General features: G+C 42.2%; 1 protein-coding gene across 1 annotated transcript in view; it reads left to right on the forward strand.

Moving 5' to 3' along the window:
- LOC109955956 (limbin) overlaps nt 1-11,679 on the forward strand; it is a 16,112-nt gene that overhangs the window by 2,921 nt on the left and 1,512 nt on the right. The window contains exons 5-21 of the mRNA XM_020592633.1: nt 1-150; nt 258-358; nt 443-508; nt 623-757; nt 1,989-2,128; nt 4,102-4,426; nt 4,643-4,882; nt 5,138-5,313; nt 5,468-5,627; nt 5,760-5,936; nt 6,074-6,384; nt 6,487-6,661; nt 7,443-7,586; nt 8,486-8,713; nt 8,965-9,197; nt 9,292-9,379; nt 9,508-9,683. The exon at nt 1-150 is cut by the window's left edge and continues 28 nt beyond it. Of these exons, the coding sequence (XP_020448289.1) occupies nt 1-150; nt 258-358; nt 443-508; nt 623-757; nt 1,989-2,128; nt 4,102-4,426; nt 4,643-4,882; nt 5,138-5,313; nt 5,468-5,627; nt 5,760-5,936; nt 6,074-6,384; nt 6,487-6,661; nt 7,443-7,586; nt 8,486-8,713; nt 8,965-9,197; nt 9,292-9,379; nt 9,508-9,683 (3,025 nt within the window). The remainder of the gene's footprint in view (nt 151-257; nt 359-442; nt 509-622; nt 758-1,988; nt 2,129-4,101; nt 4,427-4,642; nt 4,883-5,137; nt 5,314-5,467; nt 5,628-5,759; nt 5,937-6,073; nt 6,385-6,486; nt 6,662-7,442; nt 7,587-8,485; nt 8,714-8,964; nt 9,198-9,291; nt 9,380-9,507; nt 9,684-11,679) is intronic.

The raw sequence follows: 11,679 nt of genomic DNA on the forward strand, positions 1-11,679 counted from the left end.
TCCTGCTGATTCACAACATGGGTCCAGCAGGTGGTACCAATCTGTCTCAGGTGGCTATCCGGGACTCTATTTCTGGAATAGTACTCAGAAAAACTGATGGCAGGGTGGTGGAAAGAGGCTACCAGACATTTGCCATTGACTCACTGTCTGGTATGTTGGGGATTTTTTTTTTAAGTTTAAGCTTGTCTGCTTTGACATGAACTTTTGCTGAGTTATTATTTTATTTTTCAACATGCTGTAATGTTTTTACTTTCCAGCTGGATCTCAGGTTATTGTCAATTTTACTGCTCACATAAGGAGTCATAAGAGTGAAGTCCTGGACCTCCCAGCTTTTCTCACCTTCTCGAATGCCTCACAGGTACTGTCTGTTTGCAATACAGCATTTGCTCTTTTTAACTTAAAAAACAATCTCCCAAATTGACAACTTTTCTTTACTCCGCAGAATGACGTCAGTATGTTTGGTCCACTGACAACTAATTTAACGTTAAGAGTGAATTCCACTGACAGGGTAAGTAGTAGACAGTTCCTGTATGCATCATTAAGTGTCACATGTTTGATCTCGTAACAGTTTTAATTCTCTTATTAATCAAAACTGATTTAACGGGCCTCCCTTCCATTTTAGATCTACCCTAACCACGGTGTCCATTTTGCTGGATTTGTTGCTGGGTTCTTTGTCACTTTGGTGCTGCTGTCACTGGGGTTTCTTGCCATGAACTTCATTGCTCCCAGAACCAGGCTGAACCGTCTTCAGCAAAGGGTATGTAAGCTTTGTGCTGTTCTAGTGAATCTTATTATCACATGAAAAGTCTTATGTGCTAATTACACATGTAAATATTTGTGTCTGTTAATGTTATGTGTTGCTAATAATTGTTTTTAAAAAGTATATTGCTTTTTTATTTTTTATTTGTTGCACCAAAATGAGCTGTGTGACGGTTTTGTTGACCAACCAATTTTTTTAACACATTTTCTTTTTGGTTAACATACATATTCTTATAGTTCTGAAGAGCTGCTTTCTCAAATTCTGGTTATCAAACATATCAGGTTATCATTTGCTCACATTGCTGCCCTCTGGGAGGCGTTATAGGACAATACAAACCAGAACCAAAAGACTGAGAAACACTTTTTACCCCAAGGTAGTTGTCCAACTGAACCTTGTACACTAGAAATGTTATTATTATTATTATTGTTATTGTTATTATCATCATAAGTATTATTATTACTATTAGTAGTAGTAGCAGTAGTAGTAGTATTATTAATGTCTTGTTTTGGTTATATTGGATTTTTAAAATGTATTTATTATAGTGTGGTTAACTGTATTTATAGTGTGACTAAATATACAGCTTGGTTATTTACCCATAGTTTTAAATTTAGATTGGCAATTTTATGAACAGCCTAGCTAATTTTATCAAGTTAGTTCATCTTATTAGCTTGGTTAATTGTACCTGCTTGGTTAATTTGACCTATTATTAATACTGATATTTTGTCTAACATTATTTTTTTAGCAATTTATAAATATTCATGTTATGATATTGAGTTTTTTTTGTACCACAAGAAAGAAATTGCAAGTGCAGTTTCATTGTATGTCCATCATACAATACAATAAAGTTCTTCTTCTTCAAGAAGAAGACACAAAAAGCAACATTCCATGAAGAGAGCAACACTGGGCTCTAGCTCTAATGGGTTTGAGTTTGCATGTTCTCCTTGTTCCTGTTTGGGTTTTTTCCAGGTGTTATTGTTTCCTCTCACAGTCTAAAAACATGCAGGTTAGGTTCATTGGCCACTGTAAATTGCTCTGTGTGTCTCTCTGTGTCAGCTCTGCAACTGACTGGCAACCTATTGAAGGTATACAGTACCTCACTTCTTCTCCACGTCAGCTGGGATGGGCTCCAGCCCCCCTCAACCCACATGCAATAAGTGGCTATAGCTAATGGATGGATGCTTCAGGTTTTATGATTTAGTTCAGATATATGTTAATATTTTTGCTTCAGAGAAACAGAAGTGATTCAGACCCAGAGTATGCAGACTGCAACATGAGTGAAACAGTGAAAGATGAGGCAACATTTGAAGACAAGATGGTGGATATCATGGTGCTGGAGGAGCCCCAGAACATGTACCAGGCTCTGGAGAAGTAAGTATACCAGTCATTGAATTACATTTACTTCTATAAAGCTTAGTATCCTTTAATCAAACAATAATCTTCCAAATCAGCACCAAAAGGAACGAAATTGGCAAATAGTGCCTTGCGAAAGTATTTGGCCCCCTTGAACTTTGCGACCTTTTGCCACATTTCAGGCTTCAAACATAAAGATATAAAACTGTAATTTTTTGTGAAGAATCAACAACAAGTGGGACACAATCATGAAGTGGAACGAAATTTATTGGATATTTCAAACTTTTTTAACAAATAAAAAACTGAAAAATTGGGCGTGCAAAATTATTCAGCCCCCTTAAGTTAATACTTTGTAGCGCCACCTTTTGCTGCGATTACAGCTGTAAGTCGCTTGGGGTATGTCTATCAGTTTTGCACATCGAGAGACTGAAATTTTTGCCCATTCCTCCTTGCAAAACAGCTTGAGCTCAGTGAGGTTGGATGGAGAGCGTTTGTGAACAGCAGTTTTCAGTTCTTTCCACAGATTCTTGATTGGATTCAGGTCTGGACTTTGACTTGGCCATTCTAACACCTGGATATGTTTATTTGTGAACCATTCCATTGTAGATTTTGCTTTATGTTTTGGATCATTGTCTTGTTGGAAGACAAATCTCCGTCCCAGTCTCAGGTCTTTTGCAGACTCCATCAGGTTTCCTTCCAGAATGGTCCTGTATTTGGCTCCATCCATCTTCCCATCAATTTTAACCATCTTCCCTGTCCCTGCTGAAGAAAAGCAGGCCCAAACCATGATGCTGCCACCACCATGTTTGACAGTGGGGATGGTGTGTTCAGGGTGATGAGCTGTGTTGCTTTTACGCCAAACATAACGTTTTGCATTGTTGCCAAAAAGTTTGATTTTGGTTTCATCTGACCAGAGCACCTTCTTCCACATGTTTGGTGTGTCTCCCAGGTGGCTTGTGGCAAACTTTAAACGACACTTTTTATGGATATCTTTAAGAAATGGCTTTCTTCTTGCCACTCTTCCATAAAGGCCAGATTTGTGCAGTATACGACTGATTGTTGTCCTATGGACAGAGTCTCCCACCTCCGCTGTAGATCTCTGCAGTTCATCCAGAGTGATCATGGGCCTCTTGGCTGCATCTCTGATCAGTCTTCTCCTTGTATGCGCTGAAAGTTTAGAGGGACGGCCAGGTCTTGGTAGATTTGCAGTGGTCTGATACTCCTTCCATTTCAATATTATCGCTTGCACAGTGCTCCTTGGGATGTTTAAAGCTTGGGAAATCTTTTTGTATCCAAATCCGGCTTTAAACTTCTCCACAACAGTATCTCGGAGCTGCCTGGTGTGTTCCTTGTTCTTCATGATGCTCTCTGCGCTTTAAACGGACCTGTGAGACTGTCACAGTGCAGGTGCATTTATACGGAGACTTGATTCCACACAGGTGGATTCTATTTATCATCCTTTGTCATTTAGGTCAACATTGGATCATTCAGAGATCCTCACTGAACTTCTGGAGAGAGTTTGCTGCACTGAAAGTAAAGGGGCTGAATAATTTTGCACGCCCAATTTTTCAGTTTTTTATTTGTTAAAAAAGTTTGAAATATCCAATAAATTTCGTTCCACTTCATGATTGTGTCCCACTTGTTGTTGATTCTTCACAAAAAATTACAGTTTTAAATCTTTATGTTTGAAGCCTGAAATGTGGCAAAAGGTTGCAAAGTTCAAGGGGGCCGAATACTTTCGCAAGGCACTGTAATTGTACTTGGGTTTTCCCACTTTACTCCCACTTCAGTAAAGTCAACAGCCATAAGAGGAGTGGCTTCAATATTCAGTTATGCTAGTTGTTGCTAGCTGCTAACATCTAATTACTTCTGATTTTATAAATGTCAGACATCATGTTCAAATCCACAATGAACAATTAATGTCATCAGATTTCTACAGTCTGGACCAAATCCATCTTTACTCTGCTCATTCTGCAATTTATCCCCATAAGCCTTGAAATGTCTACACTTCTGCATGCAACCAACAACCTGGAGGCCACCCGCATTCAGATCTACAAGGACGTGATGTCCTCCCTGCTGCATGGACTGAGGACCTGGGGCCAGGCCAGCGCCCAGGCCCAGCAGAGGCTGCTAAGTGTGCTCCATGGACAGCTGCTGGGCATGGAAGGGCGGCTGAAGGAGGAGCGAGGGGCCCGCATGGCTGCCCTGGCTGGCCAGTGTAACCTGGAGACTCGGGAAGAAATGGAAGCACAGCACCGGAGAGAAGCAGCTGAGAAAGCCCAGGCTGAGCTGCTTTGTCAACATGCCGACCAGCAGGTAACAATAACAAGAAATTTGTTTAGATATTTGCATTGCTTATTTTTGACTTGTTTCATTTAAAAGGACTACAAGAAAGAGTACTTTTAAATGGACAACAAAACGATAAAAACTTATTAAGCAAGTAACGGTCAGGATGTTTCCTCCTGGATCTGAGAGAACCCTTTCATTACACGCCATCACTAAGCTGTAAATGTTATTCTGTAATGTAACTAGGAGCTCCTCCAGTGCAGTGTTCTCCTGGAGAAGCTGCACAAGCTCTGCCAGAATCAGCTCCAGCGTATCCTGTTGGTCCGACATGAAGAAGCCTCAGCGAAGGTCCAAAGACAGATTATTGAGTGGCGCCGGGTGGAGCTCCACAAGATCTTCTCTGAGGAGCTGGAAGAGGCCACAAGGATGGGCGAGTTGGAGCGGAGCACAGCCAAGAGTCTTCAGCACGATTACTTTGCCTGTCAAGTGAGCAACCAAATTGAACTTTTTTAGTTATGACTCAATAGGGTTGAAAATTTGAATGTCATGGTCTAACATAATTATGTGTGAATAAAGTGTTTATGGTATTGGTAGTACATGTACAACTAATCATCTAAAATATTTGACTTTTTTCCAGCAATTTGTATTTGTCACAATTTCCACATGAAGCAAGGACGGCACTTGAAAAACAAACTAAAACACACCCAATGTCTTTATATTGTCCTTGTCTTTTCTGTCCAGGATCAGCTGGAGGAGGTTCTGGATGTGGTTCTTGCCAATCAGCGGTACGTGTTAGCTGAGCGCCATGCACAGAGGAAGTTTTTGGTGCACAGCCTCCACAGCCTCAACAGCCTGATTTCTGACATCTTCTCCAGCACCTCCAGCAACTTGGACAGCTGGTTCACTCAGATCAGGAGGTTAGTTCCTGTAGTTATCAGGGCCTTACAACACTGCTGCTTTTTTTTTGCAGAAATTATAATAATGTCAGTTTTGTTACCAATTCAACTATTGTGAGCAGGTCTGAACGCATGCATCTGATTTAACCTGGCGTGCTGTCGCCTTCTCCACCAGAGGGAGCCCTCTCCCTGCAGAGCAGATAGACCAGCTACAGGAGAAAGCCCAGAAAGAGCTGATGATGGTGAGACAGAGACTGAATGAGGCACTGAGCCAAGAGAGGAGAGCCTTGCGCTGTGGCCTAATTAAGAAGAGGAGGGAGCTCATTTCTGAAATGGTGAAAAATCAAGGACATGTGGGGGTTTATCTACAGTATACACTGTAGATTTATACCAAAAATAAAAGTTGCTCATCTAATGACTTAATTAATATGCTGTCATTATTTAATCCTCGATCCTTCCTTCTCTAGCTGAGGGTCCACAGACAGAGACAGAAGGATCTGTCAGGGATGTCTAAAGGTCTGGAAGGGAGGATGGAGATATCCCAGCACCTGCACTGCTGGCAGAACTTATTGACTGCTCATAGCTTGGAGCTAGCTGAGCTCATCAACAATCTGGATGAGGAGGCTACTGCCGACATTCGCAAGGTGCTGCTCTGACAGTGCACACAAGGCACATATATGACCTAATCAATTTGAAAGATGCATAAAATCCCACACAAATGGAATCAAGCTTGACTGAGTTTGATTTGCTGCCTGTTGTGGTCCTCTGTCTGTTTCTTCAGGTGACTATGCGTGCGATCCAAGGAGCCATAGTGGAAGTTAAAGCCATCCAGCCTTCTGCAACCCAGGCTGTGCTGACACTCTTGCCTCCAGGGGAACAACGATCCCTGCTGCAAGTAGAACCAGACTCAGGATTAGGACAGACCCTGGGACAAGGAGCAAGTGTGCTCCTGCAGGGCCAGGAGAAGTTGCACCAGGAAGGCAAGGCAGCCTTAAAAACACTTAGCTGCACCAGGGAGGCTCTGCAGGAAGCCATGGAGAGAGAGCTGCAGGAGCAGAGGCTGCTCAGGGTTCACTGGAGGGCCTTCTTCAGGTCAGTGATACTGTACAATGACACTGGGATTTTTAACACTGGTTATTTCTCATGGTGGAACCCTGGTGTGTTTATCTGTCCTTCATTCATTTTCTGTCCTAGGTGTTTGTGCTTGTCCCAGCTGACTCTGTCTGAAGATGACAGGCTCAGGATGAAATTGGAATTTCAGAAGTGTCTGTCTGTGATGGATCTCTGCCTAGTGTTGCCCCACGCTGTCTCCAGAGCCAAACTGCACACTGCCCTGGCAGTTTGGAGAAAGGACTGTGAGAAACAGATGGTGAACACATATTCACGTAATACTGAAGTCAGAGTTTGTGCTCCTAAACAGCTGTTAGTGTTGCAAAGACACTGTGGCTATTTGTGTTAGCTCACCTGTTTCATAGATTTAACAAAAATTGTAGATGTATGTTACCTACTAATTTTAAAATAAAATCAAGAAAGGCTCATAGATTTTACCTACATTTTTATAAGTTGCTTCTTGTGAAAGACTTGAGCCAATTCAAATGCATTTAGCCTCTTAGTTTGGCAATACAGCAGTTGAACTGTATGTAGTGTTCTGAATTTGACTTTTTTGGAGAACATTTATTTATTTTTATATTAGTTAGTAAAACTCCCTTTCTCAAGATCCTCAGATATTCATGTATGTTTGTTTTATAATTAAGCACTAAACCTCATAATATTGTTTCTCCTGGGAAGAAGTATGTATGCCCACTTCTTTTACTCTGTTAGCCTTGATGATATAAATACACTTTTATTTAAAATTTCCTCATGATACAATTCTGAAGGTAATCCAGAGAGAGGAACCCTTGTAAATTAAACTACAGCAAGAGATAATGGCACATTTAATGTTTTCTCATATGAATAAGAGATGGAGAATGGTGTCTGCCAGTGCAAACCATACTGCCATCAGGCTTAATTGTGTGGTCGCTGGATCAGTCCACATTGCTGTTCAGAAACAATAAAGGGCTCCACAGAGTGGTTTCATTTCTAATCACTTCATAACAGTGTGCTTGGAGTTGTTTCCTGACCACCTTATGAATATTGTGGTTTTTTTGCAGACAAATACACAATCCAGGGGGAAAACCAGTGAGACCAGACAGAAGACAGATGCATCTGATCTGCCGCTTTTCCAGAAAAGGCTTGAGGACAGGATCCTGTTATTTGAGAAGGAGAAAGAGGTGGAGAGCAGTTCCATGAACAAGGTGAAGAGTCAAAAGCTTGTGTTGTCATACACACGGCAACACAGCGGGGCAGTGAAATGTGGCTTGTTTGAGCCAAATATAAAAGCAGAATGATATTATTCACAGGATGAAAAGCACATGTATTTGTGTTTGTGCCGGTGTCAGGGAAGACTGTGAAGAGGCAAGAGAGGGGTGCGGGTGTTGTGGTGTGAGGGGCGAGAGAGAGAGATTGTGTGTGTGTGAGTTTAAGTGTACAGTATGTGTATCATGTCTGTTCATAGAGTCCTTGAGTTCAGCAGTCTGATGGCTTGTGGATAGAAACGGTCTCTAAGCCTGCTGGATCCACCTCTTCTGTTTTGACTTCCTGGTGGCAGTAATGAAAAAATGTGACTGGGGTGGTTGAGGTCTTTGATTTTTCCCAGCTTTCCTCATGCTCCACCCAATGAAGAGGCCCTGCGTGGAAGGCAGTTCAGACCCGGTAATGTCTTGAGCAGCCTTGATGACTCTCTGCAGGGCTTTCCTGTCCAACTTAGAGCTGCTCCCAAACCAGACCATGAGGCAGAGAGTACAGTCTCAGTGGGGGACCTGTAGCAGCTGCAGATATCCTTTTGTACATGCCAAACCTCTTCCGTCTTCTGAGGAAGAAGAGATGCTGGTTTGCAGTTATCACCACTGACTCGATGTGGGCTGTCCACTATTCTTGCTGATATGGACCTTGAGGAACTTAACTCTGCAGATATCTCATTGACGTTGTCTATGACCTCCTAAGGTCCACCACCCTCTCCTTGGTCTTGCAGATGTTGGGATGGCGGTTGTTGTCCTGACACCATGATGTCAGAGATGTCACCCCAACTGTAAGACTTTATGTAAGTGTAGCGAGAGTGTCTTCATTTTAAGTAACTTTTTTTTCATTTTTACAGGTGTTAAAGGAGATGCAGAGGGAGAGAGAGGATGATCTGTGCACTCAGGCTGATAGCCTGGCAATGCACATGGCTGCTATCCACTACCAGAAGGCTGAGAGGAGGACCAAAGTCTTGGAGACCTCCAGAGTCCTGCTCACCCTGCACAGCCTGCTCATTCAGCAGCTCAGAGAGCGAAAGATTTTAGAGAGACAAGATGTGGCCCAGATTATACAGAACCACTGCTTGGTAGGCAACGCTTGACTCGTGTTGTACCATTGCATGGTTGCAGGGCTGCTCATGGGCTTGGAGGCATATAATAAGGTTCACACTAATATGTAATTCTCAGAAAACATGATTATCCATTTTCATGTTTACTCTAAGACATTTATGTTTCACAAAATCATATTTCATTTTTATTTATTATTACATATTTTCATTTTTCACAGTCATTCACATCATAGACTTTTATTAAAGAGTTCATTTGAATCTCGGTACAGGGCCTAGAGGAAGCAGAGCAACAGCTTCACAAGGAAGTGACAGAGTTGGAAGGGCTGCAGGTGTTTCAGGCCAGAGTCGAGTCAAATAAAACACACCGAGATGACTGTGATGCGGGGGAGGATGACTCCGAGCAAGATGAGGTGTTTCACCTGCAGCAAGATTGCAGCATGGCCTCCATCCTCCAGGAGGCACTCTACAAGTGTGATCAGGTGGTCACACTGTTGGCTGAGAGGTGAGTTGCCATGTCAGAGATATCTCAGAAGCACTGAATTTTATGCATGAACATGGACCATTTAATTTGAGTGTTGGAACTCTGGTGTTTTCAGGTTGCAAGAAACAGCTGCAAACAATCAAGCCTTAGAAGATTTAAAAGAACAAATGGAGCTCAAGAGACGTTATGCAAACTGTGACCAGGTCACATTTTTTCAGAAGTGCTTTTCCAGTAATATCTTGAATATAAACATGTTATTCACTTGAAAAAAAAGGCCCTGGAGCATCCTGTGTGCATGCCAGTGAAAGCAGTGAACTGCTTTTCATTTCAGGAACTGGAGTTTGCAGCTCAGCTGGTGAAACAGAGTCAGGTGTCTGCTGAAGTGCTCCTGCAGTCTCTACGTCTCCTCCTCCCCACCCTGCCTGAAAGTGAACTCCTGTCCATTACCGATGCCCTCTGCCCCAAACAATACCCGGCTTCATCGTCTGCAGAGCAGGAACAAGCAGGGTAAGAGCAAGGGTAATGACTCTACACAGAGGCACACAAACAAACATTTTTCACAAAACTATTGAGCTCAGACTGGAAAATGTGTAGATTTGGGAGACAGCATTATGTGTTACAGACACAACTTGCTTTGTAAGATTGTCACTTTACAAGCCCAAGTCAACAACTAACCATTTATTCTGTCAGCTCTTTACAGTTCTATCAGGATATACCTACCTGTAAATGCTGACAGGACTTAGTATCATATTCAAAAGTCCAGATCATGTGTGTCAGGAAACTCATTCCTTAAGTGTTATCATACCATTTGGACTGACACACAATATACTATTAATATCACAGTCTTTTCATTGAAAATGGTGCAAATTTCATCTGATTCATCATCAATCCTGGCTTTTCATAGGACAGCAAATGATTGAGTCACTATTCTCCAAGTCTATGTTATTACTCCATTCATCCATTATCTATACTGCTTATTCCTGAATAGGGTCGCGGGGGCTGGAGCCAATCCCAACTGACACTGGGTGAGAGGCGGGGTCCACCCTAGACAGGTCGCCAGCCTATCACAAGGCTGACAAGTAGACACTGCCTACAGGCAATTTAGAGTCACCACTAACCTAAGCTGCATGTCTTTGGACTGTGGGAGGAAGCTGGAGTCAGAACAACTTGAATATTGTGAAAACCTTTTTGGCACAAGTACACAGCCAGAGTCTCCACAGGTCAGGTTCTGTGGTTTTAAATGATAATTTTTGAATTGAAATCGCTGATTGAATGAAAGCAGTGTTTCCACAGCAGCTGGTTGAAAATCAACCTTCTTCCAGCATTGTGTTCAATTTAAATTAGAAATGTGGTTTGAACACGTTCCAAGATGGAGACATAAATGATTTTCCTCTATTTTCCCTGCCTTCCTGACACCCGCTGAGTTTGGATTACTGATGAATAATGTCTCCTGCATGAGGTCTCTTTGGATCTAAGCTGTTTGGCCACAGGGCAAGAGAAGGAAAATGCTGTTTGGAGCAGTGTCTGTTCATTTTTCTGCTTTTTTTGTTTGCGGAATAGCATTTGCCCAGTCTTTAAGACGGTTCTAAATCTTACTCATGACAGTTCACGTAAACAAAAGGGTTTGAGACTCCGGTTTTTTAAATATGGAGCTAACATTTAATTGGAGAAATATAAGTTAAGAGCAGAAAATAAGCCTGATCAGTTGAGGAAAAACTGCCTGAACTGTTAATGCTTGTTGTCACTTTATGAAATTATTTTATGTATTGTCACGCAGTCATCTGACAACAGAAACAAAATGAAATGTCAGAGACAGCACGTGTAATATGTGAAGGGCTATGATTAATGATCACAAAACACTGATGTGACAAAAGCTGCCCCGGTCAGGCAGAAATGAAAACGGTCTATGTAAGTTAGCCCTTATGTTTAACTGATTTAACTTCAAATTTAAACTGAATTTGTGAAAAAAGTAAGTGGGTATTCGTTGGCGGGGCATGGTGGAACAGTGATTAGCACTGTCGCCTCACAGCAAGAAGGTTCCAGGTTTGAGCCCGGGACGACCCAGGGCCTTTCTGTGCTGAGTCTGCATGTCCTCCGTCTGCCTACGTGGGTTCTCTCCAGGTACTCCGGCTTCCTCCAACAGTCCAAAGACATGCAGCTTATGTTGATTGGTAACTCTAAATAGCCCCTAGGACTGAGTGTGTCTACATGTCAGCCCTGTGATAGACCGGTGTCCTGTCCAGGGTGGACCTCACCTCTTACCCAATGTCAGCTGGGATTGGCTCCAGCCCCCTGCGACCCTCTTTAGGATAAGCGGTGTAGATAATGGATGGATGGTATTAGTTAGATATGTTTTAACTAAACTTTCAGACTGTTAGTTAACAGAGTAACTCTAATATGTTCTGCCATTGCAGTATCTGGAATTACTACCTTGCTATGGGCAAAAACTAAACAGGTTTGTCTTGTTAATTTGGACATAACATGATACAGTAAATCCATTTTG

The sequence above is a fragment of the Monopterus albus genome, unplaced genomic scaffold (genome assembly GCF_001952655.1).
Source record: "Monopterus albus unplaced genomic scaffold, M_albus_1.0 scaffold18.1, whole genome shotgun sequence".
In the NCBI taxonomy this organism is placed as follows: Eukaryota; Metazoa; Chordata; class Actinopteri; order Synbranchiformes; family Synbranchidae; genus Monopterus; species Monopterus albus.